The sequence below is a fragment of the Phoca vitulina genome, unplaced genomic scaffold, assembly GCF_004348235.1.
Source record: "Phoca vitulina isolate PV1807 unplaced genomic scaffold, GSC_HSeal_1.0 scaffold21, whole genome shotgun sequence".
In the NCBI taxonomy this organism is placed as follows: Eukaryota; Metazoa; Chordata; class Mammalia; order Carnivora; family Phocidae; genus Phoca; species Phoca vitulina.
In genome coordinates, this window is record NW_022589724.1 from 29,755,156 (window position 1) to 29,782,683 (window position 27,528).

The window sequence follows — 27,528 nt, forward strand, 5'->3', positions numbered from 1 at the left end:
GAGGAATGTAAGGGGAAATCAGCAGGAGAGCGTCAGTAGTACGTTAAGCCACATGTTCTCAACAGTGTCCTTTAGATAGTGTCTGGCGAGTTCCTAAATGAAGTGCGGATCCGGGGTTTCCGCAGGGATGCACCTGTAACTCGGTCCTACGGAGCCACCAGGAAAGCTGGACCCGGAATAGGATGAGAAACCGAATAACTTAGCACCTCAGAGTAATAGTGAAACTGCTCAAAGTCGAAGGCAAAGGGAAAACTTGAAAACAAAGAAAAAAGACAAGTTCCCTTGCAAGGAGCGGTAGTAAGACCCCAAGGAGGACTTCCCGACGGCGACGGGCACAGTGGGAAGGCTGCAGACGCTAACGCGGGGCGAGAAAGGAGCCACCACCCTAGAAGGCGGAACGCCGCAAAAATGGCCTTTAAGGATGAAAGTGACGTTTTCAGGCAAAAGTAGGAAATGACGCATCACCAGCAGACCAGCACTAGAGGAGATTCTAAAGGGCGGGGAAGGCAGGTTTGAGGAGCGGCAGGAGCGAGAGTGCAGGAGGGCAAGCGGGCGGCGGCCACGGATGGGGACAGGACATGAGCGGCCGGAGAGGCGCTCGGTTCCCTGAACCCTCGCGTGGCCTAGGAACAGGAAAAGCGAATCCATGCGAGACTCCAAAGTTTTCTCTAGAGTCACCACTTGAAGAATAAAAGGGTCTATAATTAAGCTAATAAAGGGGGGAAATTAGAGCATCGTTTTAAATAACCCAAAATGCAAGAAAGAAAAATTTAATACAGACTAGGCTGGGGAAATGAAAAGCAAATAAGGTAATGGATTTACACCCAAACGCAGCACTGATTACATTAAATGTAAATGAACAAGTGATCCAAATAAAGCAAGGATTGTCAGACTGATAACAAACGTTGCTTATAAGTGAGAAACATAAAATACTTTAAAAATTACCAATATAAAAAATCCAGAAAGTTTGAAAGAATGGAAAAGGTAGCTGATGTCCCATTCACGTCCCCAGGCTTCGTGCCATGTTGGCACAGATTTCTACACACGTGATCAACCCGACAAAGTTAACTGTGATTTAAACACTCACTTGCCTTAGCTCCAGCAGCCGTGACAAAATACCATGGGTGTTGGGGGGCTTACAAACACCAGAGCTTTGTTCTTCACAGTTCTGGAGGCTGGGAGGGCAAGATCGAGGTGCCAACGAGAGGGTTTCATTCTGGGGCTCCTCTCTGGGCCCCTGGGTGAACAGCCCCAATCCTGTCTTGAGGGCCCCACCTTCATGACTGCATCTAATCTTGATCGCCTCCCAGTACCATCATCGCATTGCTGGTGATGAATTCTCTGCTTTTGTTTGCCTGATAAATGTATTTAATTCTCTTAAAAAAAAAAAAAAAAAAAGTGGGCGCCTGGGTGGCTCATCTGGTTGGGCGACTGCCTTCGGCTCAGGTGATGATCCCAGAGTCCTGGGATTGAGTCCCGCATCGGGCTCCCTGCTCAGCGGGGAGTCTGCTTCTCCTTCTGACCCTCTCTCCTCTCATGCTCTCTCTCTCACTCTCTCAAATAAATAAAAATCTTTAAAAAAAAAAAAAAGTGGTTTATATGCATTTTTTTCCCCAGTCTCATCTTTGGAGAATATTTTCACAGGATATAGTGAGGAAAAAAAATTCTATTTCTCCCTAACCCCTGAGCACATTAAAATTCTAGTTCCACTGTTCTCAGGCCTCCATTGTTTTATTTTCCCCCTACATGTAATGTCTTTTTTTTTCCTCTCTGCTTCTAAGATTTGTATTCATCCTCCCATCCCATTTGTCAGCAGCTGCAGTTACCCAGCGGAGCGCTGGCCGTGTAGCCTCCTGCCTTGGGATCCATCGGCATCGGGGGGCCTGAGGCCGCGCTCCCCCGCGCCCCCCCCAACCTGCCCGCACCGGAGTCCTTACTCACGGCCTGTTCCCGGGGAGGGAAACCTAAGCGAGCGGGGCCAGAGGCAGCCCTACAGGGCAGGCCGTTGGGATTCTGGAGAGGCCGGTGAGGTCAGAGGTGGCCCGGTGCTGGGGGGCCGTCCGGGAGCTGCCGGCCAGCGTGCTCGCGGGCAAGGCCTCCAACCTCACGTCAGCCTCCTGAGACGACCTCAGATGTGGGACGGGGACTTGAGAATGCCGGACGCCCAGATGCCCCGGATCCCCCGGACCCCAGCGGCCCGCAGACCGGTTCCGTCCCCCTGGCTGAAGGAGAGCATCTCCGGTGGCCGGGGGGCCACGCTCGGGTCCCCTGCAGCCTCACAGGATGGCATGTCCCCTCGTCCGCCACCCCCCCCCAGCCCTTCCGGGTCAATACTAGGGTGAGTCTCAGCCTTGCCCACGTGGGAGGGACAGTCCCTGCGGTGGGACGACAGCGCCGCCTCACACAGGCCCCGGGACCGGTGCTGGCAGGAACCAGGGAGTTGGGCCCGAGAGGGAGGAGAGCAGAAGCCGCGACACGGGGAGCCTAGGATGTGGAAGCGCTCTGGGGGCCTCGGCGGGGACACCTGGACAGGGCCCTGCGTAAGGATGACGGTGCTCAGTGCCAGCACCCCCTCCCCGGGAGGGCAGACGTCGCTAGCGCACTGGGACGGGTTCTGGGAGGCCGGAGCCCCCCAGTGCCCACGTTCCCCAGGAGACCCCAGAGGACACTCTGGGCTCAAGACAACGGCGGGACCCTGGGGTCAGTGAGCAGCTCGGTGGTGACTGTCCCCTAGGCCAGGAGGGACTTGTCAGTTGCTGCCAAGGAACCGGACTTGTGGGTGTCAGGGCGGGATTCGGGCAGAGCGGAGGCCCGGCCGGCGGGTCTAAGGCTCGGGAGCTCTGCTCACCACACCCGGCAGGCGACAGCCTTGTCACACGGACTCCGTGGCTAATGGGCCCGGAGGGCAGACAATGAGGGTAGTGTCTGATTTTAACCAAAAATGGGGAGCCAGGGGGCTTACCAAGCCTCTCTGCGGGCCCTCCCCCAATCCGGAGTCCACCTTCGCGATGGATCTACTGAGCGTCGGGCCCCCGCAGCTGGGCCAGGCTTCTCGAAGGCCCGGAAACCGCTGCCTCCAGCTGAGATGTGAGACTCACCAGAAGCTACACTGGAACTCCGGTGGCTCGTAAGGATGACCGTCACCCTAACAACGTCCAGGCGGTGACGGTGCTGGAGGCCCCACGTCAGGGGTGACACTCCAGGGACTCGACTCTGCTGCTCTGAGCTCCGCCATCTGCACGTAGCTGCGAAACCGCCGCGGGAAGTGGGGCCCAGGCCTGGGTGCGCACACGGAGGCAGGAACTTGGGGGGCCGCCCGCTGAGCCCATCAGCTCACCAGCACCCGCCACACTTCTCCAGGTGACCCCGACCGGCCTCCACGGCGATGGCACCTTCCCCACCCACGCAGCCCTGCCCAGCTTCCTCCGCTGCACGTTCTCTGTTCTCTCAACAATGGGCCTGGGCAGGTCTCCCATCACTGCCAGTGTCGGAGTGTCACCACCCGGTCACTGTGGCCACTTCCCGGCCGCTGACACGGCTGAGCTGTCTCCGTGTGTTGAATTGGCTTTTCACGTTTCCTTCTGCAAAACACCTGATTGCATCTTTCTCCTGTTTCTTCAGTCACGTGTGTGTTGCTACTTAGGCCGATTTCAAATGTATTCCATTTTAACCATGACCATGTAACACATCCCACAGAGGCCACAAACCATACGTGTGTGGCTACGATTTGAGTGTGACCACTATGCACCATGACACACAACACAGGCCTCACCCCAGAAGGCCCCCTGGCGCCCGGCCTCAGCCAGGAACCCCCACGGGTGACCTCACTGTTTCTGATTTCTATTAACAATGGATGGATCTAGAGGGTATGACGCTAAGTGAAATAAGTCAGTGAGAGAAGGACAAACACCGTATGATCTCGTAGGTGGAATTTAAGAAACAGAGCAAACGGGCAAAGGGAAAAGAGGGAGTGAGAGGCAAACCCAGAAACAGACTGTTAACCATAGAGAACACCCTGCTGGTGACCAGAGGGATGGGGGAAGCAGGTGATGGGGATTCAGGAGCGCACCTGCCGTGATGAGCGAGGGGTGAGGTATGGAAGTGTTGAATCGATATATCATACACCTGAAACCAATATAACACTGTATGTTAACTAACTGGAATTTAAACTAAAACTTAAAACCAACTGATGGAGACTTGTGTTGTTTCCAGTTTGGGGCTAAGATGATGAATAGGACCATGAACCTCCCTGCATGAGTCTTTCTGTGCAGTTCCCCTGGGGACATCGGGAGAGGAACCGCTGGGTCCAGGTCTGAGGGTGGGCACGTGGAGCAGGGAGGGGGGACGGGGGGAGTAACAGCATCACACGTCTCCAGACCGGTTTTCCCTCCCACCGCCCCATCCCCGGTACCTTCGAGAGCGTTCCCTCAACGCTTTGCGCTTTTCGGTGGGAAGTGGCTAGCGGGCAGAGCAGGTCTCGCTGTGATTGATGGCATTTCCGTGATTACTGATGAGGGTGAGCATTGTTCACATGTTAATTGACCACTCCTGTTTTCTTCTGTTAACTACCTGCTCCTGTCCGTTTCCACTTTTCTACTTGGCTGCGTGGGGTTCGGGAATCCGTAGGAGCTCCTTACCTATTCTGGGCCCCCAGCCCCGCCGTATTAAATGCACTGCAAAGCCTGTTTCCCCGTCTTTCCCCTGCCTGTGGGGACTCCGCGCTGTCTCTCCCAGTCTCCCACGCAGAGACCTTTCCTCCCGAAGCTGCTCTGGCCACCAGCACTCAGCAGACACTCCCCGGGCAGTGCTGGCCTCACCTGTCTCAGGATCAGTACTTTCTTATTGTTTTCCATCTCTGTATATTTCCACTTTTTCTTGCCACCTCGGTTATAATTTTAGAAGGGTTTTTTTTTTTTCCATATTTCATTCAGAGTATTGCCACGGGGGCTTTAAGAGGGGTCATCAGGATATCTAATCTGCCACGTTGCCAGAAATGGAAGTCTCCAGCTTCTTTTGAATTTTCGTGTTCTGTGAGGATCTTCCAGAAAAACAATGCAGCGATCCTCCAGGTTCAGGCCCACAGACACTGATCAACAAAGGGATGTCTGCTAGAAAAACAGGTCTCCAGGCCTTCCGCAAACTTGCTGAATCACGCTCTCTGGGGATGGAGCCCAGGACTCTTCATTTTAGCCAGCATTCCAGAGGATCCTCAGACGCTGACTGGCTGCCCTGGACAGAACACCTCTCCCGGGGGCTGCTCAGGGACAAGTCACCTTCTTTTTTTTTTTTTTTTTAAAGATTTTATTTATTTATTTGACAGAGAGAGAGCACAAGTAGGCAGACTGACAGGCAGATGGAGAGGGAGAAGCAGGCTCTCCGCTGAGCAGGGAGCCGGATGTGGGGCTCGATCCCAAGACCCCAGGATCATGACCTGAGCCGAAAGCAGCCGCTTAACGGACTGAGCCACCCAGGCGCCCCTGACAAGTCACCTTCTTAAGTGGCTAGAATATCCGCATGTGAAAGAATGAAGGTGGCTCATCCTCACACCCTCTGGCAAAAGTAACTCATGATGACCCACTGGCCCAAACATAAGAGCCAAGACTATAGAACTCTTAGGAGAAAATAAGAGAGTCAAGTCTTTGTGACTTTGGATCCAGAACTACGAGTGATAAAAGAAAAAAATGAGGGCGCCTGGGTGGCTCAGTCGTTAAGTGGCTGCCTTTGGCTCAGGTCATGATCCCGGAGTCTTGGGATCGAGTCCCACATCGGGCTCCCTGCTCAGCGGGAAGCCTGCTTCTCCCTCTCCCACTCCCCCTGCTTGTGTTCCTGCTCTCGCTGTCTCTGTCTCTGTCAAATAAATAAATAAAATCTTTAAAAAGAAAAAAAAATAAAAAAAAGAAAAGAACAAAATGAATGGAACCTCATCAACACGAATTTTTGTGTGACACACAGTAGCCCATCCAGAAAGGGAACAGACAACCCAGGAACAGGAGACATAGTTCCAGGTCCTACATCTGATAAAGGACTTAGATCGAGAACATATAAGGAACTCATAATTCAATAATAAAAAGACAACTCAGGGGCACCTGGGTGGCTCAGTCGGTTGAGCGTCTGCCTTCGGCTCAGGTGATGATCCCAGTGTCCTGGGATCAAGTCCCTCATCGGGCTCCCTGCTAGGCGGGGAGCCTGCTTCTCCCTCTCCCTCTGCTGCCACTTCCCCTGCTTGTGCTTTCTCTCTCTCTCTCTCAAATAAGTAAATAAAATCTTTTTTTTTTAAAAAAGACACAACTCAATTTTTAAATAGGCAAAGGATCTGAACAGATATTTCTCAAAGTAAGATCTAGGAATGGCCAGTAAGTGCAGGAGAGAACGCCCCACACCAGCAGCTGACACCCGCCACGCCACGGCTGAACCTTGAACACGTGCTGAGTGAAAGAAGCCAGACACCCCGGGCACAAACTGGAGGATCCCATTTAGAGGGAGTGTCCAGAGAGAGAAAGTACATTAGTGGCTGCCGGTGGGGCTGGACATGGGGAGATGGGGAGTGAGTGCTGATGGGTGCAGGGTTTCTTTTTGGGGTGACAGAATGTTCTAAAATTCAGGGAGATGATTGCATGACAGGATGAACTCTATGATGTGTGAATTCTATCTCAATAAAGTTGCTTCCTAAGTGGCTAGAAGGTTTCTTTTCGCGCATCTCCCTCCACTGCGTGTGAGGACAGAAGTTCTGTCTTCTGGTGGCCTTGTGGAGAGCATGACATTGTCACTGCAGATGAGGTCCTCGTGGCTGCACCCCTCCAGGTGCAAGCTCCCCAGGAAGCCGGGGCAGCAGGTGCAAGGTCCTGGTACGTCCTGCCCGGGCCTGTGAACAGGTCTGCTTTTGGGGTCCTTCCTCTGTACCTGGAGATCAGTGGAGCGTTCTGCCATTTCTGAGAATAAAGGGGCAGGTGCTCCCCTGGCTATTTACATGGAAATTACACGTCACATCCTCATTCTGGCCTCTGGGCCCAGTATCAGCTGGAAAAGATTTGCAAAGGAAATAGAAAAGATTTGCAAAGGAAATAGAAAAAACTCTACCGCTTGGGGCATCACCAAAACCCAGTTCACAGTTAAGTACAAGTGTCTGATGGCCGTGAACCTGAGCTCAGCCCTCTTACCCAGCGGAAGGAACGGCCAGCCCCACAGGTCAGAGCTTGTCTGGCAGACCCAGACCGCTGGTGAAAAAAATAAGAACTGTTTTGCTAAAGAAAGTCACCACATGCGACACACGGAAGGACATGACACTAAGAGAAATAGCCAGTTTCGAGAAGACAGATAACTGCATAATCTCCTTCATGTGAGCTCCCTGAAATAGTCAAACTCACAGACACAGAATGGCAGGTGCAGGGCTGGGGAAGGGGGCGTGAGGACTTGCTGTTCACCGGGTGTAAAGTTTCACTTATGCAATAAGAAAGTTCTGGAGGGGGCGCCTGGGTGGCTCAGCCAGTTAAGCTTCTGCCTTCGGCCCAGGTCATGATCCTGGGGTCCTGGGATCGAGCCCTGCATCGGGCTCCCCACTCATCAGGGAGTCTGCTTCTCCCTCCACCCCCCCCCCCGCCCCCCACCCACTCATGCTCTCTCTCTTTCTCAAATAAATAAAATCTTAAAAAAAAAAAAGCTTCTGGAGATCTGCCGTACGACATCGTGCCTATACTCACCTACACTGTATTGTACACCGAAAAATCTGTTAAGAGGGTAGACCTCGTGCTTAATGTTCTTGCTACAATTTTTTTAAAAACACATTGGTGTTCACACCCACCTATGTATCCATCTGCCCACCCAACCCACCCATCCATTCATCCACCCCAAACTTCTGCCTCTACTTATCTCTAGTGAATGGCAATTAAGGGTTTTATCCTGGCAAGAATGGGAGTTCCGTGTCCAATGTGATATGCTTCTGTTGTGTTGTTCGGGTATTTTGTAAGTAACATTGCAATAATAAAAATATTTATAATTATCTATTTTTTAAAATGGAAGCATGTTCCATGGTCAACTAATGTGTCACTGTTCCCGTTCCTCTGAATCCTCATATGTGCCTCAGCTCAGCTTCTGAAGCCCCTTCTCCTCCCCTGGGGGACTGCCCTGAGCACTGGCTTCATTGAAGTCTCTCCTGCCCGCTTCCCCGGCTCCTGGGCACCCGTCTACTCTAGTCCTGACCGCACCACTGTGCCAGAGAAACTGGTCTGATGCCCGAGGCCAAAGAAGGGGAGCATGCTGGGAGGACAGGGGACCCGAGGGCAGAGATGGGAGTCAGGAACCACTGGAAATAAGATGGTGTCTCTTTGTCCCTCGTCTCTCTTTCTTCATCTTTGTGAAGCAGAAGCTTCGCAATGGCAGAGAGTCCATCCTTCCCCCTTGTCTCCTGTCTCCCCAGTGCCCGGCACACAGGAAGCCTGAGGGACTTGCTGAGTGCGTGAGGTGGTCACGTGCCTGCTTCACGCTCTGTTGCCCTGCTGTGCTTCACTGCGCCAGGAGGACCCCAAATATGCTCTCCTTCCTGCAAGCAGTAAGAAGAGAGTCATCAGCTGCCCTTGGTTGTCCTCCCAAATTCCCGGGACAGAGAAGCTGGTCGGCCCGCTCAGAGTGACCAGCAGGTGTAACCCCGGTCCCACAGTGGAAGCCCCTGTGGAGGCTGTGGGTGGGGCCGGCAGACACCCCAAGGGGCCTTGGCACCCCCGGATCTCTACTGCCAGGGGAGTAGGGAAGGGAGGGGACAGGCACAAAGGCAGACCTGAGCCGCGCTGGGAGCCGAGCGGCAGCGAGAGCCTGCGGTGACAACGTTCCGATAAAAGAGACTGGAAATGACCCCAGCAGCTACGCTAATGAAGACAAGGTCGAAAGCGACTTGCTCCCTCGCAAGTGACCTCTAATCAGACTCGGTGGGTAACTTCAAGCACAGCCGCGGATCGAGAAGCTAGCCAGACGCTTGCCCTCCAGCCTCGGGCCTGGGCCTCTCTGGGCCGCGAAGGCCCAGATGCAGCGTCGCGGGGCTGGACCTGGACGCCCGTACTGCCCAGGCCGGCCGCGCCATCAGGCGGGGAGCTGGAGCGCGGCTGCCGTTCGAGGGGCCTGGCCGCCGCGCAGCCCCCCAGCGACGACCGAGGAGCCGGGAAGCTCTGCTACGCAGGGCGACGCGAGGGGCGGCGGCGGGGCGGGGACGAGGCCGTTCGCTCCTTTCCGGGGGAGCGATCTACACGAGCCCCAGCGTGTTGGGCCGACCCCGCGCTGCGCCCCAGCCCGCCGCACACCCGAGGGGCGCGCCGGGGACCCCCGCGCGCGCCAGTGCATCTCAATGAAGCCTGCGCTGTCCCCGGCCCACAGGCGCCGACGAATCCGGGATGCTGGCGGGCGCGGAAGGCGGCAGGGACCCGCAGGGACCAGCCCGGCAGTGACAGTGGGGACAGCAGGTGCCCACCCCGGGCCCACGCGGAGTTCGGGGACCCGCAGAGGCACTTGGGGGCCGACCCCCTGCTGCCACTTGCCACGTGCAGCCTTGGGCAAGTCATTTCACTTCTCCCAGCACCGACCTCTGGGGGAGTTGTGAATCAGGTGAGACAGAGCCAGTGCTTTCATCCCACATGTACTCTGTGCCCTGCCCTGTTTTGGGCCTTAATCTGCATTAACTAATCCCCAATACTTGCTCAGCATTGCCTACGAGGCAATGACTATTTTGCTCATTTTACAAGGATCCAGACAGGTTAGGTAACTTGCCCAAGACCACACAGCAGCGTGGGGACCCAGGCTGCTTGGTTCCGCGGCCCATGCTCCGGGCGCACATCAGCGGCCTCGCAGAGCAGGCACAGAGCGTGCAGAGCCTCTGAGCTAGTGGTGTGGCCGGGCCCCGAGAGCAGGGCGTCCACAAAATGAGCGTTAATACGTGAATGAATGTTTTGTGTCTTTGGCTAAGGATTTACATCCAAATGGTGTTTCGTGGGAGAGTTCTGGTAAAGTGGGATCCGAAATGACATGCAGAGGAGTAGAGTGGGGGTAAGGGAAGCAATCCTAGCCAGGCCAGGGCTGGCCACCTTTCTGCTTTACTGTCTCCTCCAATCTGGGGCTGCTGGGTGTAAGCTAGCAGAGTCTCATCACGCGTGGAGTGTTTGCAACCTGAGGTCATGTGGTCTGTAACTGGGACAATGGGCAGGAGCCCACTGTCAGGGTACTTTCAGGGTAGACACCCCCTTCCCTGTGGGGGTTGGGAAGAAGTGGGGTCTGGGAGGGGAAGGCCTCTGATGGAGTTTCAGGAGGTGGGACCCAGTGTCTGAACAGGGCAGGGAGAGAGGGTTAATGGCTGAGTCGCCCAGCAGAAGTCACCCCTGGAGAAAGGACCCAGGCCTGTGAGGCCTGGCCGGGATCAGGGTCAGATCGTGGCTGGAGGGGTTTGGGCTACCTCAGGCTAGAAGGGGTATGAGGCCCAGAGTACCTGAGCATCCTCAGAGCCAAGAGGCTGGAACCGCAGTCTGGGGCCCAGGCTGACCTGGCCCTCCCGAGGCCCCACAGGCAGAGAGTCCCAGAGCACCAGGTTCAGGTGTAGGTGGCTCCAGGGGACCTGAAGCAAGTCACTCACCCTCTGTGGCTGCAGTGTCCTCTTCTATTGATGCGGAGATCACCTGGGAGGTGGGAGGAGGAGGGAGCTCATGGAAGAGGATCAAGAGCTCCATCAGCAGAGGATGCGGCCGTCCTGTCCCCCTGGTGTCCACGCCTGTGGACTGCGGGCTCTGCAGGCCCAGAGGGGCTGCTTCCCTGGGACCTGAGAGCAGGCCTTCTAAGGGGTTCTGGCACTTTATTATTTTTTTTTTAGAGAGAGGGAGAGAGAGAAAATCTTAAGCAGTCTCCACGCCCAGCACGGAGCCCAACATGGGGCTCAATTGCACAACCCTGAGACCATGACCTGAGCGGAAATTAAGAGTCAGACGCTTAACCGACTGAGCCACCCAGGTGCCCGGGTTCCAGCGCATCTTAAGCAACAGTCAAGTGTGTCTAGAACCGCACGGTCCCATGTGGCAGCCAGGAAGCCGCCTGTTAACTATTTATATTTGTAATATAAATTTATATTTATAATATATTTATATTTAAATTAGTAAAAATTAAGTGCAATTAGATGGTAACCGTCTATGGCTCGTGGCTGCCGTGCTGGGCGGTGCAGAGAGTGCGTGCCCAGCACTGCGGGACGGGGCTGCTCTAGAGGGGGGCGTTTAAAAACTACATTTCTTGAGCACTTGCTGTGTGCCCAGCACGGGGCTGAGAGCTTCCCTTGCGCCCCACGAGCAGGAACTGGCATGACCCCGGCTCTGGTTGTAGGGGAGGCTCTGAGGGTCCGTGCCTCATCCAAGGGCACCCGGCGCGTGGGTCCCGGAGCCCTGCTGCACTCCACTGCCTCCCTGGGCTTTGTCCATCCCGTGTCCCCAGACCCCAAAACAAGGCCACCTTCTCGCCACCTCACCTTGAGGACACATAAGACCGCACCCAGCACTCTTTATTGGCTCGGCTGAGGTTCCAGGAGGTTGGGGAGGGCATTAACTTTGTTTCCCTGCAGGACGCTCCTTGCTCAGAGCCCATCAGGGGACTTTCTTGGGCAGAGGGTTAATGATCCCACTCTCTATGTATTCAAACACTGTGTATGGGTCCTGGTCCGCATTGAGGGGGATGGTGTGCTTATAGAACTCCTCCAGCTCCAAGGAATTCCTGTAGAACAGATCCATTTTGAGCTTGACTTGCTCTTCAGTATCCTTTGGGTTCTGCAGGAGGCGGGCCTTGATTTCCATGGTTGGAGGGGGCTTGTACATGAGGTGGTACCTACGAGAGAGCGGGGGAAGCAGGTGACCTATGGTCTGGCCCGGAGGGCAGGAGAAGAAGGGGCCTTCTGTCCCACTGTTGACCCAGTTGGTCACCGTGCCCACCACCAGCAAACATTTACTGCACACCCGCAGCTGGGCCCTGGTGCCCCGGAGACGCAAAGCATGTCCCTCCCCTGGGGAGGATGCAGGTCAGTGACAGGTGGACAGAATAGAATATATTAAGTCCCCAATTCCTTTCTTTCTTTCCTCCCCTTCCTTTCTCCCTTTTCTTCTTCCCTCTGAACAGTATTTATCAAGCATCTGCTATTTGTCTGGCAATATGTCTGCTCCTGGCAATGTGAGGCAAGACAGTGTTGGCTCTGTGCTCCTAGAGCTTGCAGCCGAATGGGGGAGTGGGACATCGTAACAGCGAATGTGAGCGGAGAGGACAGGAAGGGCCACAGACGGTCACTACAGGGAGGGACCCCAGGGGCAGGGCAGTGTGAAGGCCATTGGACTTGACATGGGTCAGTGAGACCGTCCCTCGGCGTAAGGACGAGAAATCAACCTGTAGTTTAGAAAAATCCTGGTGTTTCTTTCCCGGCCCTCCCCACTCCACTCCTGAGTCCCCCTACCCAGAAACGTGGCCCTGGGTGCCAGCGAGGATGGAAGCTTCTACCTCTTTGTGATTGAGGGGACTTTCGACTGCGTTTCAGCACCAACACAGTGATTGTACTTGGTCGACCGCAGGATAAAACTCAGAATTCACCTCCTGGGACTCAGGGTGGGCGCCCCGGTGGACTGGTTCCCACGGGCATGTTTCTATAGGAGTCTCCTCGGCCGTGCGCATCACCGTGACAGCGTCTCGGGGTCGCCCACCCAATCCAGCCATGTCACATGCGCGGGTCAGAACTGCTACTCGGGACAGAGTGGGCACACCTTTCGCCTCGGACGTCCGTCCCTGGCTACTCTCCCAGGCGGGGGGTCCACGGACACTGCCCAGGGGAACCGACTGGAGGAACCCCCTTTCTAGAGTCTTCTGTCAGTGTCATGCCCAGACCCATCCTGCTGTGGCATCATCAGTCAGCTGGACGGACAGGGCAGGCTCCCCAGCAGGGCCCGGCCCCCGGAGCCCTCAGACGGCCGGCCACCTGGAGCCTGGCACCAACCTTTCTCCCGTGACAGGATCGATTCTCCTCAGGGTCAGCCGCTCAATGACAGAATCGAATGGCACATTCAGGAAAAACACCCTACGGGGAGAGAACAGCACCACGGTCAGCTGGAGGGGACCCCGGGCTGGACTCTGGGCACTTGAGACCAGGGCCAGCATCTTCCCCGCACGGGGGTGGAGCCTCAGGAGCGACCTTTCAGGGGCTCCGGGTACCAAGCTCTCCAAGGTCACCAGGGAGAGATGCAGACAGAGGCCTCCCTGCCACGGAAGCTTGGGTTAGAATCCACCTCCACCACTGACCTGCCGTGTGACCTCGGGCCACTCACACAGCCTCTCTCAGACTCAGTTTGCTCAGCTGCAAAATGGGCTAATGACAGTTGCCTGGTGTTGAAGATCCGACGGCAGGAAGCGTGTGCCACGCTTAGTGCGGGGTTTGCGCACCCTCGGCGCTCAAACGCGGCAGGTAGGGCTATAACGTCATCCCTCTCGTCATGGGACAGCCTTCCCGAAAGTTCAGGCCCCCCGCAGAGCTGGGGTTCTCAGCTCCCCCATCTTCTCCTTCACAGAGGAGCCCCAGACCCAAGGGAGCAGGGCCTTTGAAGTAAACAGCCCAGACCAGAGCCCAGCAGAAAAGACACAGAGCCCACTTCTGATAAGCCCGGTCTCTCCTAAATCCTTAGTGCAAATGGCCGAGTCCCTGCTTTTTGGCAACGGGACCCTTTTTTTTATATAAAACGTGAGGACGGGGTTCTCAATCTAGGGTGATTTTGCCCCAAGAAGACATTTGGCAATCTATGGGACATTTGTGGTCGTCACAATGGGGGAGGGGAGCTACTAGCAGACAGTGGTGGAGACAGGGAGAGGGCTCAACATCCTAGGTGTGGGACAGCCCCTGCCACAAGAGTTACCCGGCCCCAATGTCAGCGGTGCCAGGGTTGGCAGAGGGGACAGAGGCGAAGGGCACGCACTCTGGGTGCGACAGGTGGGTGGGGGTGAAGGGCCACGCGTTCACGGCGCCTGCTCACAGCTCTAATCCAGGCCCTGTCTCCTAGTGTGAAACCATCCCAGTTTGTTTTTAAAGAATTAACTTCTGGAATATTCCATTGCTCACTTACTGCTCACTCATTCATCCTTTAATTAATCCATACGTGCATTTATTGGATGCCTGCTGTACGCCAAGCATTGCAGTAAGCTCCCGAGTTTACCAGCCTGCCGTGTGGAACTGAAACACAGGACTCAATGGGCTCATCATCATGGACGTCTGGGTTCGATGACCGATGTGTGCACCTCCCCCTGGAGACAACATCAGTGACAACAAGCACTCCCCGTGCGCCCGAAGCCTTGTTCGTTTCACTTCCAAGTAAGTAAACCCAGGCAAGCAGCAGCTCTAAGTGCGAGAAAAATGCACACAAATGAGATTTCTTGCCTTTGCTCTTGGGGTGGAGCCTCTTCAAGATGGCCACTCTGTCTCCTCCAAGTTAGAGAACAAAGAAGGCCTTCACCCTGGCCCAGAAATGCTGACTCGGCAGGCACCAGAGGGAGCTCAGTATTCCCCTGAGCCTGGGATCTGCTGCCTGGGGGCACCCGGGCCAGCGACTCCGCGCCAGCACCCTTGCAGGGCCCGTGTCCCCTAGGAATTAGAGGCAAATGGTTGACCATGTGTATTTTCTGGGAGGGGATGGGTCCATGGGTCTCAAATTCTCAAAAGGGCGCCATTTTTTTAAAAATAAATGACTTTTTAAAAATTTTAACTGAAGCATAGTTGACACACAATGTTATATGAGTTTCAGGTGCACAACATAGTGATTCAACAATTATATACACATTATGAACTGTTCCTACGGTACATGTAGTCACCACCAGAAGTTATTACAGTACTATTGACTGTATTCCCTAGGCTGTATGTCTCATCCCTGGGACTTATTTATTTTATAACTGGAGGCTTGCGCCTCTCAATCCCCTCTGCCCATTTCGCCCATCCCCCACTTCCCTGGAACCCTCTGGCAACCACTGGTTTGTTCTCTGTAGTTATGAGTCTGTTTCTGGGTTTTGTTTGTTCGTTCATTTGTTTTGTTTTCTTTTGTTTAGATTCCACACGTGAGTGAGATAATATGGTATTTGTCTTTCTCTGACCTATTTCACTTAGCCTCCTTCCTTCTAGGTCCATCCGGTTGTCATGAATGGCAGAGTTTCCTTCTTTTTTTCTGGCTGAGTAATATTCCATAGTGTATCTATACACCATGTCTTCTTTATCCAGGCATCTACTGATGGACACTTGGGCTGTCTTCAGGTAAATACCCAGAAGTAGAACGACTGGGTCCTCTGGTAGTTCTATTTTTAACTTTTTAAAGAATTTCCATTCTGTTTTCCAGAGTGGCCATGCCAGTGCACACTCCCACCAACAGTGCACGGGGGACCCCTTTCTCCGCATCCTTGCCAACACCTATTGTTTCTTGTGTTTTTGATTTTAGCCATAATGACAGGTGTGAGGTGGTATCTCCTTGTGGTTTTGATTTGTATTTCTCTGATGATGAGTGATGTTGAGCATCTGTTCATATGTCTGTCCACCATCTGACTGTCTTCTTCACAAAAATGTCTGTTTAGGTCCTCTGCTCATTTTTAATCGGATTATTTGTTTCTTTGGTATTGAGTTGTGGGAGTTCTTTAGACATCTTGGATATTAAGAAGGGCTGCCAATTCTTTTTTTTATTTATTTACTTGAGAGAGAAAGAGAGAGAGAGAGAGCAGGGGAGGGGCAGAGGGAAAGAATCTCCAGCAGACTCCCTGCTGAGCGGGGCTGGATCTCATGACCCAGAGATCATGACCTGAGCTGAAATCAAGAGTCGGTCCCCTAACTGATTGAGCCACCCTGGTGCCCTGAAGGGGTGCCAATTTCTTTTTTAAAGATTTTATTTATTTGAGAAAGAGCACAACTGAGAGGGAGCACAAATGGGGGGGGGAGAAGCAGACTCCCCATTGAGCAGGGGGACTGATATGGGGCTTGATCCCAGAACCCTGGGATCACGACCCAAGCCAAAGGCAGATGCTTAATTGACTGAACCACCCAGGCACCCCGAGGGGTACCAATCCTTCAAGATGGTTCTGAGTCACTGATGTGAGTCAAAGCCTCCTGTTTTACTGACATGAAGGACATGCTACGGCCGACTGAGAAGGGGGCACAGGGGACTGCTCCACATGCCGCACGAGGACACTTGCTGCTTCCCTGGGCTTATCGATGCCTGCCAATGGTCCTGATTTCCCTTGGGAGCCACCCTGGTCCTCTCTCATCCCTGTGCCATGTTTGAAGTTAACTCACCCCAGGGCTGCAGGGCTGCGTGTGAGGAAGGCCCAGGTGTGGCCAATCTGACTGCTGGTTCCTCCTGCCCACAGGAACTGGATCAGTATGCAAGTTGATCCAAGCCAGACCAATGAGAGGCTGCACCATGGCTTTCTAGAAAGGAGCTTCCTTTTTGCTGGGGCTGCAAAGCTGATGGTATGGGACCTGGGGCTGCCTGGGGCCTCCACCCAGAGAGAGCCTACCTGAGAATGAAGCCCTCCCCGAGAGAGAGGAGAGACACTGTTTGGGGCCCTGGATCAAGCTATACCTGAAGCTGACACACCTCTCAATGTTTCTCTGACATGAATATATAAACCTCTTATTTTGCTTAAGCTGGTTTGAGCTGGGTTTCCTGCAGTTGTCTCCCAAAGGACACCTAATACTCCTAGTCTCTTCGATGCCACTTGCTTCTGGAAAATGTGTAAATTTTTTAAAAATGTGAGTCCCTGAGCCAAACGCTCTCTCTCCTTCAAGGCAAATTCTCCCCCTGCCTTTCTTCTCTCTGCCTCACTTTGCCCACACTGTTTGCTTAGGTTTGCTTCTGCCCAGCGGCCAAGAAGCCCCTCGCTGGTTCCTGATGAAAGCCGCAGCTGTCCCTCTGCAGAGCGAGCACTGTGGTTTCCCCTGCAGCCTGGGGGGCCAGGAGCCATGAAAACCCACTTCTTCCCGGCACACGTTCTTGATAATGATTTCCGTTCACAATGTGCTGCAAAGTAACAGCCACCAAATAAAACATGCGAGATCGGGGCGCGTCTGAACACGGGAGCACAGGTGTTTCAACGAGCTTTTATCCCTTGCGCTCCAAACACGCCGGGCCCCCCTTCCCACCCCCGAGACTTGCGAGGCCCAACAGCAACACCAAAACACGGCTGTCACCGCGGCTGGCGGCTGGCGGCGCCGCTCTGGATGCCGATGCCAGTAGAAAGGAAGCCAGTTTGGAAATCCCTGATAATTGATGCTGTTTCATAAACAAACAAGCCCCAATTGAAAGATTTTTAACCCAGCATATCAAGACTGCTTGTCGTCATTCAAGGGAATGGCTCGTGAAAGGCTGGCAAGATCAGAAGCACAAGGACACCAAATCGGTACTTGAAACACGTCTCTGGGAAAAGCCTCACTGGAGAAGGAGCTGTGCTTCCATGCTGGAAGCTTCTGGTTCGCCAGGCTCCTGGAGCCACGGTGCCAGAGCCGGGTGGCGGGGTGGAGTGGGGAGCCCGGGCAGCTCTGCAGAGAGGCAGTCCTGTGTGTGCCTCGCCTGGCCGGGGTCTTGCATTCTGCTGCTCATTTCCAGGCACACAGCCAGGAGAGGGAGAACGGAGACAGCAAAGACAGCCAAGAATACCTACAGCAGGGTGGTGGGCAGCAGCAGCCCTGCAGGGGGCATGGGGGAGCTAGGACTCACCAGGGGCAGGGGCTGCACCTGCTTGGGGGCTTGCAGAGCTTCAGGCCAGTGGAGGCCTCCTGGGAGGCCTCTACTCCCTCACTACGCAAGGTGGGGTCCCCGATGAGCAGCACCAGCACCACCTAGGAGCCCAGGACCGCCGACCACCCACCCACTGACTTGGGAGTCTACATTTTTACAAGATCCACAGTGACTCATACACACAACCAGGTTGAAGAACTGCTGCCCCCTTTCCATGTTTCCAAGATGTGTCTGGTGTTGAGAATCATCGGGAGGACTTGTCTGAAATACAGATTCTGGGCACCCCTCTCAGAGCTACCAAACCAAAACCTCCAGGGAAGGGGCCGGGGGACCCGTATTTGTAAATCAGCAGCTCAGGTGACTCGAGTGCTCAAGCAGGGATGGGAACCACGGCTCTAATCCCAGGTGTCACCCCTGGCCACACCCTGGAACCATCAGAGGAGCTTCGAGAATACTGGGGCCTGGTCCCCGCCCCCCTAGAGATTCAGCTAGAATTGACCCAAGGTGAGGCGTGGGAATGGAGATTTTTAAAACCTCCCCAAGCAACTACAGTGTAGTCAAGGCTGAGAACCAGCACTCTGATCCTATCTGCTCAGTGTACAAGAGGGGGAAACTGAGTCCCAGAGAGGTCAGGCCTCATACTCCGTCACCCAGGGCATTGGTGCCTGATACCCAATGGCAGCTGGGATCTCTTGACACCCTCTGGCCATGCTGCCTGGGGCTCTGTTTGGGGAGCAAAGAAAGCCATCTTTCTCAAAGGACCAGAAGCTTACCACCTGCTCCAGAGCTAAATTCTATGGAACTTTCTCTGGATCCACGCATGGATTTGGTAAATGAGAGCTATGATATACAATAACTGACTTTAAATAAATATGGCGTCCACTACTGCAGAGAGGCAGGGCCCTGCCCTTATTAACCTCTTGATTTCAAGCAATAAGCCTCCACTAGGGGCAAAACTCTATACAAAGCACCATGATATAACTACAGTGAGATACCACTTCACACTCATTTGGAAGGCTATTAGAAAAAACCCAGCAAATAACAAGTGTTGGCGAGGATACAGAGAAAGTGGAACGCTTGTGCATTGCTAGTGGGAAGGTAAAATGGTGTATCCACTGTGGAAAAGGCTATGGTGGTTCCTCGAAAAAGTAAACATAGGACCCTATGATTCAGCTAGTCCACTTCTGAGTGTATATCCAAAATGAGGGAAAGTGGGCACTGGAACAGACATTTGCCTACCCAAGTTCACAGAGGCATTATTCACAGTAGCCGAAAGGTGGTAATACCCCAGACGTCCAGCAATGGTTGACTAGATAAACAAAATGTGGTGTATACACACAATAAAGTATTATTCAGCCTTAAAAGGGAAAGAAATCCTGACACCTGCTACAATGTGGATGAACCTTGAAGGCATTACACTAAGTGAAATGTCAGACACAAAAGGATGACTATTGTTTCGTTCCATTTCTGTGACGTATGTAGAGGAATCAAATTCACAGAGACAGAACATAGAATGGTGAGCACCAGGGGATGGGGGTTGGGATGGGGAGTTAGTGTTTAATGGGGACAGAATTTCAGTTGAGGAAGATGAAAGAAGTTCTGGGGATGGATGGTGGTGAGGCCACACAACACTGTGAATGTACTTACTGCTATCGGACCGTATACTTAAAAATGGCTAAAAGAGTAAATTTTACATTAAGTATATTTTATCTCAATAAAAAATAAGTGCTATGGTGTAGTTTATACACATGATGGTGAAGGCAGGGGGAGGGGTGGTTCTCTGGCCTTGAATAAGCTTACAATTCAATGAGGTTCTTAATATACACATGTGTACAAATAAATGGATAGACCAAAGAATATGAACCATAGGATAGTACTAATTCTAAACTAACTATAATGCCAATGCTACACAAACGTTAAGAAAACAGAGAAGGAGAGAATAGAATTTACTTTATTAAGCAGCCTTTCTCTGATACCCAAAACCAGACAGAGACTCTATGGGAAATCATAGACCAATATCACTCAAGAATATGGAAGCAAAAACACTCAATAAAATGTTAACAAACTGAATCTAGCAATATATAAAAATAATAATACATTACAACTAAGTGTGGTTTTGCCTGGGAATGAAAGTCAAAACATTCAAAAATCAATCAGTGTACTCTACCCTACTATATTAAAGAAGAAAAACTATACAATCATCTTAACAGATGCAGGAAAAGCATTTAACAAGATTTTACATCAATTCCTGATAAATACTCTAAGCGAAGTAGAAATAGATGGTAACTTCTGCAACCCAATAAAGGATATTTACAAAAAAACTACAGGTAACATCATATTTAATGGTGAAAGACTGAATGCTTTCCCCTAAGACTGGGAACAAGGCAAGATTTGTCCATCCTCACCACTCCTATTCAGCATCATACCAGAAATCCTGGTTAATGCAATATGACAAGAAAAGGGAATAACGTGCATACAAATTGAAAGGGAAGAAATAAAATGTCTCTATTTGTAGATGACATAATCATCTAAATAGAAGTACCAAAGAATCTTCAAAAAGGTTACTATAATAAGTATGTTTAGTGAATTCACAGGATACAAAATCAATGTACAAAAAATAAATTGACTTTCAAGGTACCAGCAACAAACAACTGGGGTGGTTCAGTCAGTTAAGCATCCGCTTTCAGCTCAGGTCATGATCTCAGTGTCCTGGGATCAAGCCCCACATCAGGCTCCCTGCTCAGTGGAGAGACTGCTTCTCTCTCTCCCTCTGCCCCTCCTCCCTCGTTCTCTCTCTCAAATAAATAAATCTCTTTTTTAAAAAGTACCATTTACAATAGTATAAAAATGAAATACATGTAAAGCTAACAAAATAAGTTCTGTGTGCAGAAAATGACAAAACACTGATGAAAGAAATCAGATTTAACTAAATGGGGAGTTATACCATATCCATGGACTCAGAGATTCGATATTGTTAAAATGTTAATCCTCCCCAAATTATAGATTCGGTGCAATTCCCACCAAAATTCCAACAAGGTTTTTCGAAGATTCTACACAAGTTAACTCTCAAAGTTATATGGGGAGTGTTTCTGGAAGAGAACTGTATTCAGTAAAACGATGTGGAAAGAGAACAAATTGATTTCAAGGCTTACTACAAAGCTACAGTAGTCAGGATAATAAGAGTGTTAGTGAAAGGTTCGACACACAGATTAAAGGAGCAGAACAGAGCCCAGTAATAGACTCTCACCAATATGGCCAATTACTTTTCAGCAAAGGTGCCAACACAACACAACTGTGGAACTCCTCCTTCCGCAGTTCTTTCAGAGCCTGGAGGGGGGCGCTGAGCCCACTGGGAGGCAGTGGTGCTCTCCCAGCTTTCCGTGAAGACCTGGCCTCAGCCTCTTTTGGGGGCTGGGACACTCGCAGAGCTCACTCTTCTGTGTATGGTGCAGCAGCTCTCGGGCTTCAGTATCATCGAGGGGTCTTCCCTCTGGGGGATCTTTGCAACGGCCACCACTGATGCAGGGAACCAGAGAGAATGCAAAACGACACCACGCATCAACACTTGGGATGGTCTGCTCATCTTTAACGAGATGTGTGCACGTGATGTCCAGAGAGGTCACGCAACATTGAAGCTGTTTCAAAACAGTCCTCGGACGACGGCAGCCCGTGGGGCGCTCGTAGGGCACAAAACGGGAGTGACTACTTTTTACGGACTTGTCAGGACAAGACCTCCTTCTAGTCTAAGGGCGGAGAGAGGCAGCATCCGTGTCTATAGACAACTGCTTCGGGGGCTGGGGAGAAGGAGCAAGTGAATCATGCATAGACTATCAAAAATCTAAAAAAAAATGGAAGTTGGGTCACCTGCAGGAGGATTCACACCTCAGAACACATGAGGCCTGAGCTGTCTGAGGATAGGTGCTGGGGCTGCCTTGTCTGCAACCTTTGTGCAGGACATGTGCTAAGGGCCAGATAAGCATGCAGTGAGCGGGCGGATGTTGGCCGCGATGCCAGGGGAGGCCTGACAGAGAAGCACCCCAGCATGGGGACCGGCCCCCCGGTCCTGAGCCACAGGTGCAGGCCGCAGGTCCCCATCAAAGCTGTTGTGAGATGTGCGCCGGAGAGAGTTTGGACACACACCCTCCCCGGCGTCTGGAACAGGCCATGGCCAGAGCTGTACAATTTTCGCTCTGTGTATTTTTTACTCTGACATGTGTCCAATTTGAACACGAAAGGCCAGACATCTCCACCTCATTTGAAAACCCATGCATCGTGCCTCCTGGCCTCAGGCCTCCTGGCCTCAGGTGGCAGCTGCAGGCTGCCCTCACTTCCCACTCCCCACTCCTTCAAAAAAGAGGCTCCTGCTGGCCATTTCTTGTTTAAAACTGTGCATAATTGATAATGGCAAATCTACCCTGGCTGGGTCTAAAATCTCTCCAGGGGCAAGAGGAACACTCTCGAGGACTGTCATTAACTGGTAAATTAGCGAGCTCGCCTGGCAGCTTACCAAGCGCCGCACAAAACGCGGCAGTCTGGTTTGAGGAGAAGGACCCAGGGATCAAATTCCTGCATAATCGGGCTCCATTTTAAAGTTGTCTTAAAATTTCTGCCTCCTTCTCCACTGGGAAGAAAGAGAGTAATTCCTTTGCAAACAGCCACCCAGACGCTCCCTCGACAATTGTGAAATGCAAATCACGCGAAGCCAGAAAGTTCAGCAAACTTTTCCCAAAGAGAAAGGCGAATGAGCCGAAGGTAAAAATGACAGGAGGCGAGTGGAAGGCTAGCAAGAGCAGCAGGACAAGACGGGCCTGGGTGCGCCAGGCCAGGACACCCTCCGTGCCAGCAACTGCAGGCAGGCCCCAGGTCCAAACTCGTGCCCAAACTCATCCCCGACTCTGCGCACCCACCCGGGCCACCCGCGCCCACACCCCAGCCAGCCAGCCACCCGCTCCAGGTGCGGCCACACGGGTCCACGAGTGTGCTCCGGGTCCACACAGATCACTCCCGTCTCCCCTGGCCGCCCTTTAGCTCCGGGTCTGTGTTTGAGGGGGGCCTGGCTCACGACCCAGCTGGTCTCCTCTGTGCGCTCATGACACGAAGTTCCTGAATGTTCCTGGAAACCCACCATCTTCCTCGGGCACTGGCTGACCACACCATACCTTCTAGCTTGTACCCAGAGCGTTCGCTTGTGGCTACACCAAACACCTGCTGGCTCAGGGCCCCTCTGACAGCGGGAACATTGGTCAACACTGATCGGCACCGAAGTCCACCAGTGTGGACACCGGTCCAGATCCACTGGTCAGCAGCAGTCCCGAAAGAACATCCGAGCCGGAGGACACTCCGTCAGTGCCCCGTGGCGTGGCTGACACATGGGTGCTCCATCAGATCTCCCTTTAAGAAAGAATCTGCGGCTCAGCTGTAAGGAGTGTGGTCCGCTGACAGCCTCCAGCTGTAAATATCTCCAGGGACTCGAGCCCTGTGTCCATGTTTCTGACATATTTACTGAGATATAATTCACCCCTTGAAAGTGTACAATGTAATGATTTTTACCATATTCACAGAGTTGTGCGACCATCAGCACGATCTAAGTTTAAGGCATTTTCATCACCTGCAAAGGAACACTCTGCCCACAGGCAGTCCTTTCCGTTCCCCTCCCTGAGCCCCTGGATTCTGGTCTACTGATTTGCCTGTTTTGGACATTTCATATAAATACAACCATACCATATGCGGCCTTCCAAGTCTTCATTTAGGAGACTACAGAAAAGAAGAGGAGTACCCCACAAGGTTATTTCACGGATTAAACACAATAATCCATATAAGGCATATAATGCATACTAATAACAGAATATCCACGTGGGCCTGCAGGCCTAGAACCTTCCATGCAGCCTAATGTTCCCAATATTCACCCGCACCATAGCGCACATCAGAGCCTCATTCCCTCTTATGACCAAGTGGTGTTCCATTGTATGGGCAATCCTCATTTTGTTTAGCCTTTCACCAGCTGATGGACGTTTTAACCCAAGCTTCTGAACAAGGTCATACTGTTCTGGGCCTGGCTGTCCTGCCCAGTGCAGCCACCCTCAGTGGGTGAGCCTTGCTCTGGAGCTCCCTGCTAGGTTGGGCTGGCCTCCTGACCCCACGGCTCCCCGGCCCCTCATGGCTGATTTTATGTATCAAGTTGAATGGGTCACAGGGTACCAGATATTTGGTCAAATATTTTTCTGGGTGTAGCTGTGAGAGTGTTTTGGAGATTAACATTTACATTGCTGAACAGAAGGAAGCAGACTGCCTTCCTGCTGTGGGTGGGCCTCATCCAATCAGTTGAAGGCATGAATAGAACAAAAAGCTGACCTTCCCCTGAATAAGGGAGAATTCCTCCTCTCTAATGGCCTTCAAGTGGGGATAAGGGCTTCTTCAGATCTAATGAGGTGGGGGTGGGATCAACATTTATGCAACCTCATCCTCAAGGCTCGTGGGACCCCACTTCAGACTCCTTCAAATCAAAGTCGTCCTGTCTTCTGGCTCTTCCTGGGTCTCAAGCCTTCCAGCTTTTGCTAACTCACCCCAAGATCTTGGGAGTTGCCAGTCTCTATATTGCATGAGCCAAGTCCCTATAATAAATCTTTTTTCTCTGTATACAATACACATCCTATTGGTTCTGTTTCTCTGGAGAACCCGACACAGTAGCCAAGCAGGGGTTCAAACCCAGGCAGCCCGCTCTCGTTCGTGCAGCTGACTGCCTCAATCTGTTGTGAATTTGCTAAATGAGGAGGAAAGAAAGAAGGAAGGAAGGGATGGAGGGAGGAAGGAAGGGAAGGGGATAGGTAGGTCTTGGCCTCCCGCTGCTCAGCATAAACCACAGACTCCGACGCGTGGTTTAGCTGTGGCTCCCTGGGAGTCGCAGGTTCAGAGCCACCTGGAGTCAACGGCATCTTTCTCCGCTTCGAGCAGGTCAGCTGAAAGGGACTCGAGTCAGGGACCGGGGCAGACGCCAAGGGGGCCTCCCTGTGTGCCTTTGCTCACAGCCCAACCTGCTGCCGGGCCAGCCCCTGGCGCTGCTCTGGGAGCAGGAATTTGCTTCAAGGACCAGACAGCAGGGTGTGGAAGATCTGGACCCTTGGGCCCCCTGCGAAACGAGTGTGTCTCCTTGTCACCGGTCCCCCCAAGACAGGGAGCGGAGGGAGGGTCAGGTGAATTCATTTCGGGGTTCCCTTTCTCAGAGCCACTCTCCGTCGCTGACAAACACTGTGTTAAAATGTGTCCCTGGTGAAGCGTCTTCAGCCTCGCCGCTTCTCTGCCCACGGTCAGAATCTCCGTTCTGGACTTTTCCACTATATGTTTTAAGGGACTGCAGAGAAGCTTCTATTTTAACCCCTTCCATGGCTGGGGTTTTCCTCCAGGGATCTCTTCCTCTAAACGTGGTTTACTACGTGGCTTCGATGTTAAGCCTTTGGCTCTCATTAGCTACCACCCCCATCATCATCACAGTCCCTGCCAACGTTTACGTACTTACTGCATGCCAGGCGCCTGTACGAAGCGTGTTACACACACGTGTCCCATGTAATCCTCACAGGAAGCACACGACCCAAGTCCTGTGATCCTGCCCATGTCAAGGATGAAAACCTCTCCGGCCCCCAGGAGGTTCGGTGATGGCTGTAGGCTGGGCTCCAGGTCTGGCCGCTCTAGGACCCTCCTTCCTGCCCTCCCTGCTGCCTTCCTATTTGTAACATAATTCGGCTTCATGCCCTGCGGTTTTAGAGAATCACGAGGCTTCTGCTGAGAATCAGGGCACAGGAAAGTGAACCCTGAAGCAATTTAGGAGGAGAGCCAGTGCAGTGGGGTGGGGTGGCACCCCAGCCTCAAGGCTCGCAGGACCCCGCCTCAGACCCCCCATGGGCCGAAGCCACCACCTCATCTGTGTGGCCCCCCGGCTCCCCGGGGCTGGGACCCCCTCCTTGGGGCCTCGCGGGGATGCCGAGCACAGCTGCCTTTCAGGGTTAAAGACAAATCACGTGGATTCCAGAAGCTCCTTCATCCCCAATCACAGCTGCCTTGCCTAAGGACTCCGCCACCGTGTTTGTTAAACCCACACTTTAATTACTCCAAAATTATGTTAAATCCTTGCATAAACACTGCAGTGGCATCTTCCGAAGAATTTCATTACAGTAAGCTGGGTTGCTGCCAGAGCTCTGGGTTAAAAAGTAAGAGGAGAACAGACACATGCAAAAAAGATAGATATTGTTTTCAAGATAAAAAGGCAAGGGGGTTAGCCTTTGTCAGATCACCCAGGTGTCAAAGAGAAACAGACTCACGGGAGCAGAAATCTCCGATTTTACAGACTGAAGGGGAAAACCAATCCCCTCCCACCCTCCAATCTAATAGGTGTTTACTTCTCGAAAAACCTAAGTCTGATTAAATATTAATCACCAGGGGTATTAATTAACGGGGAAAAGTCCATCAAGAGAACCCCAATATGTTTACAGTGTCCTCGGGAAACTGGGAAAATTCACAATCAAGTGTGTAAATGTTCTAAAAAAGGGTCCTGAATATTTTATGAATATTTGTCATAAAACAGAAATAATAACCACTGTGCAGAGCTATTAGAATTAATATTTATGCTGCCCGCCATGAAATATTCATGGGGACAGAGAAAGGGGGGCCCGTAAGACAAGAATTAATTTACATTGGGCTCGGTTTACCCGCTGGCTTGATGTTTAAAGACGGTTGACAAGCCTCCATATGAATCCGCCAGTCACTTCCCGCGGTTGGTGGAGTGGAGGGGGTGGGCGCTGGGTCCAGGCGGCTGACAGCTCACAGATTGAGTTTCTGACAGCCCTTAAAAAACCTAAACGGCCCCCCACCTTTTTTTCCTTATTCCATTGCCCAAGGCGCTCTGTTCTGCCACCGTTCATCCGATCTCCCCTTCCATCTGCTGAAATTAACGAATTAATGAGCGCGATACGCTTTACAGTGGGGCCTATGAATGTTTACAGGCGATTAAATTATAATGCGGGACGGCTGTATAATTCATGAACCAATTAAAGGAAGTGTTAGTTGATTTGATGGGATGAGGACGTACAAAATGCATTTAACTAATGGGGAGCCACGGGCTGCCGAGGGCCGGCTCCCTCTCTCGGATTACGCGGCTAATTGCTGCACTTTATGGGGCTGTCACTGATAGCCATGCATATTTCATTGTTCTCAAATACTTCAATTGTGTGCGTCCGTGTTGCGGCTGTAATACGGAGAAGCTGGGCCAAACTTGGCTGTAGTTACAGTGGCCCGGCTGAGGCCTCGCCTTGGAACCTGAGCCCCGGCGTCGGATGTCCCCGCCATTAGGTGATTAAAAGGGCTCAGGATGCGACCGGCTTTTGTTTTCCTGACAATTCCGGACACTGGTTTCATGACGGTGGCAGCAGTGGGGCCCTGACCCCCTTCTGGTGGGGGAGGTGGGAGGAGAAGTCTGAAGCCCCTGTATTGTTCCCACCATGCCTGCGTCCCGGGTGCAGGGCCCCAAGGGTCCCGCAGAAGGTGAACGCCCTGGGGGAGTCTGGGCCTTCTGGGTGACCCGGGGGTCCCTGCGCCCTGGATGTGGGCACAAGCCAAGGGTTTCCTCTGGGTGGACTTTGTCCACTCGTACAAGGTGACCATGCAGGGCTTCGTTAAACATAGTAGCCAACTGGGACCCAAACTTGAGGCTCTGTTGTCAGAGGTTGGTGTGTGCTCAGAAGGAAATTGCCGAGAAGAGGGAATGAAGGACGAGGGAGGTTATCCTGGTGCT

At 52.5% G+C, this 27,528-nt stretch overlaps 1 protein-coding gene across 3 annotated transcripts in view; it reads right to left on the minus strand.

Annotated features, from left to right (window-relative positions):
- Positions 1-11,168: 11,168 nt before the first annotated feature.
- AK8 (adenylate kinase 8) overlaps positions 11,169-27,528 on the minus strand; it is a 116,474-nt gene continuing 100,114 nt past the window's right edge. For all 3 annotated transcript variants that reach the window (XM_032419071.1, XM_032419072.1, XM_032419073.1), the window contains exons 12-13: positions 12,986-13,066; positions 11,169-11,835 (exon numbers count right to left, since the gene is read on the minus strand). In XM_032419071.1, the coding sequence (XP_032274962.1) occupies positions 11,598-11,835; positions 12,986-13,066 (319 nt within the window). In that variant the 3' untranslated portion in view covers positions 11,169-11,597. The remainder of the gene's footprint in view (positions 11,836-12,985; positions 13,067-27,528) is intronic.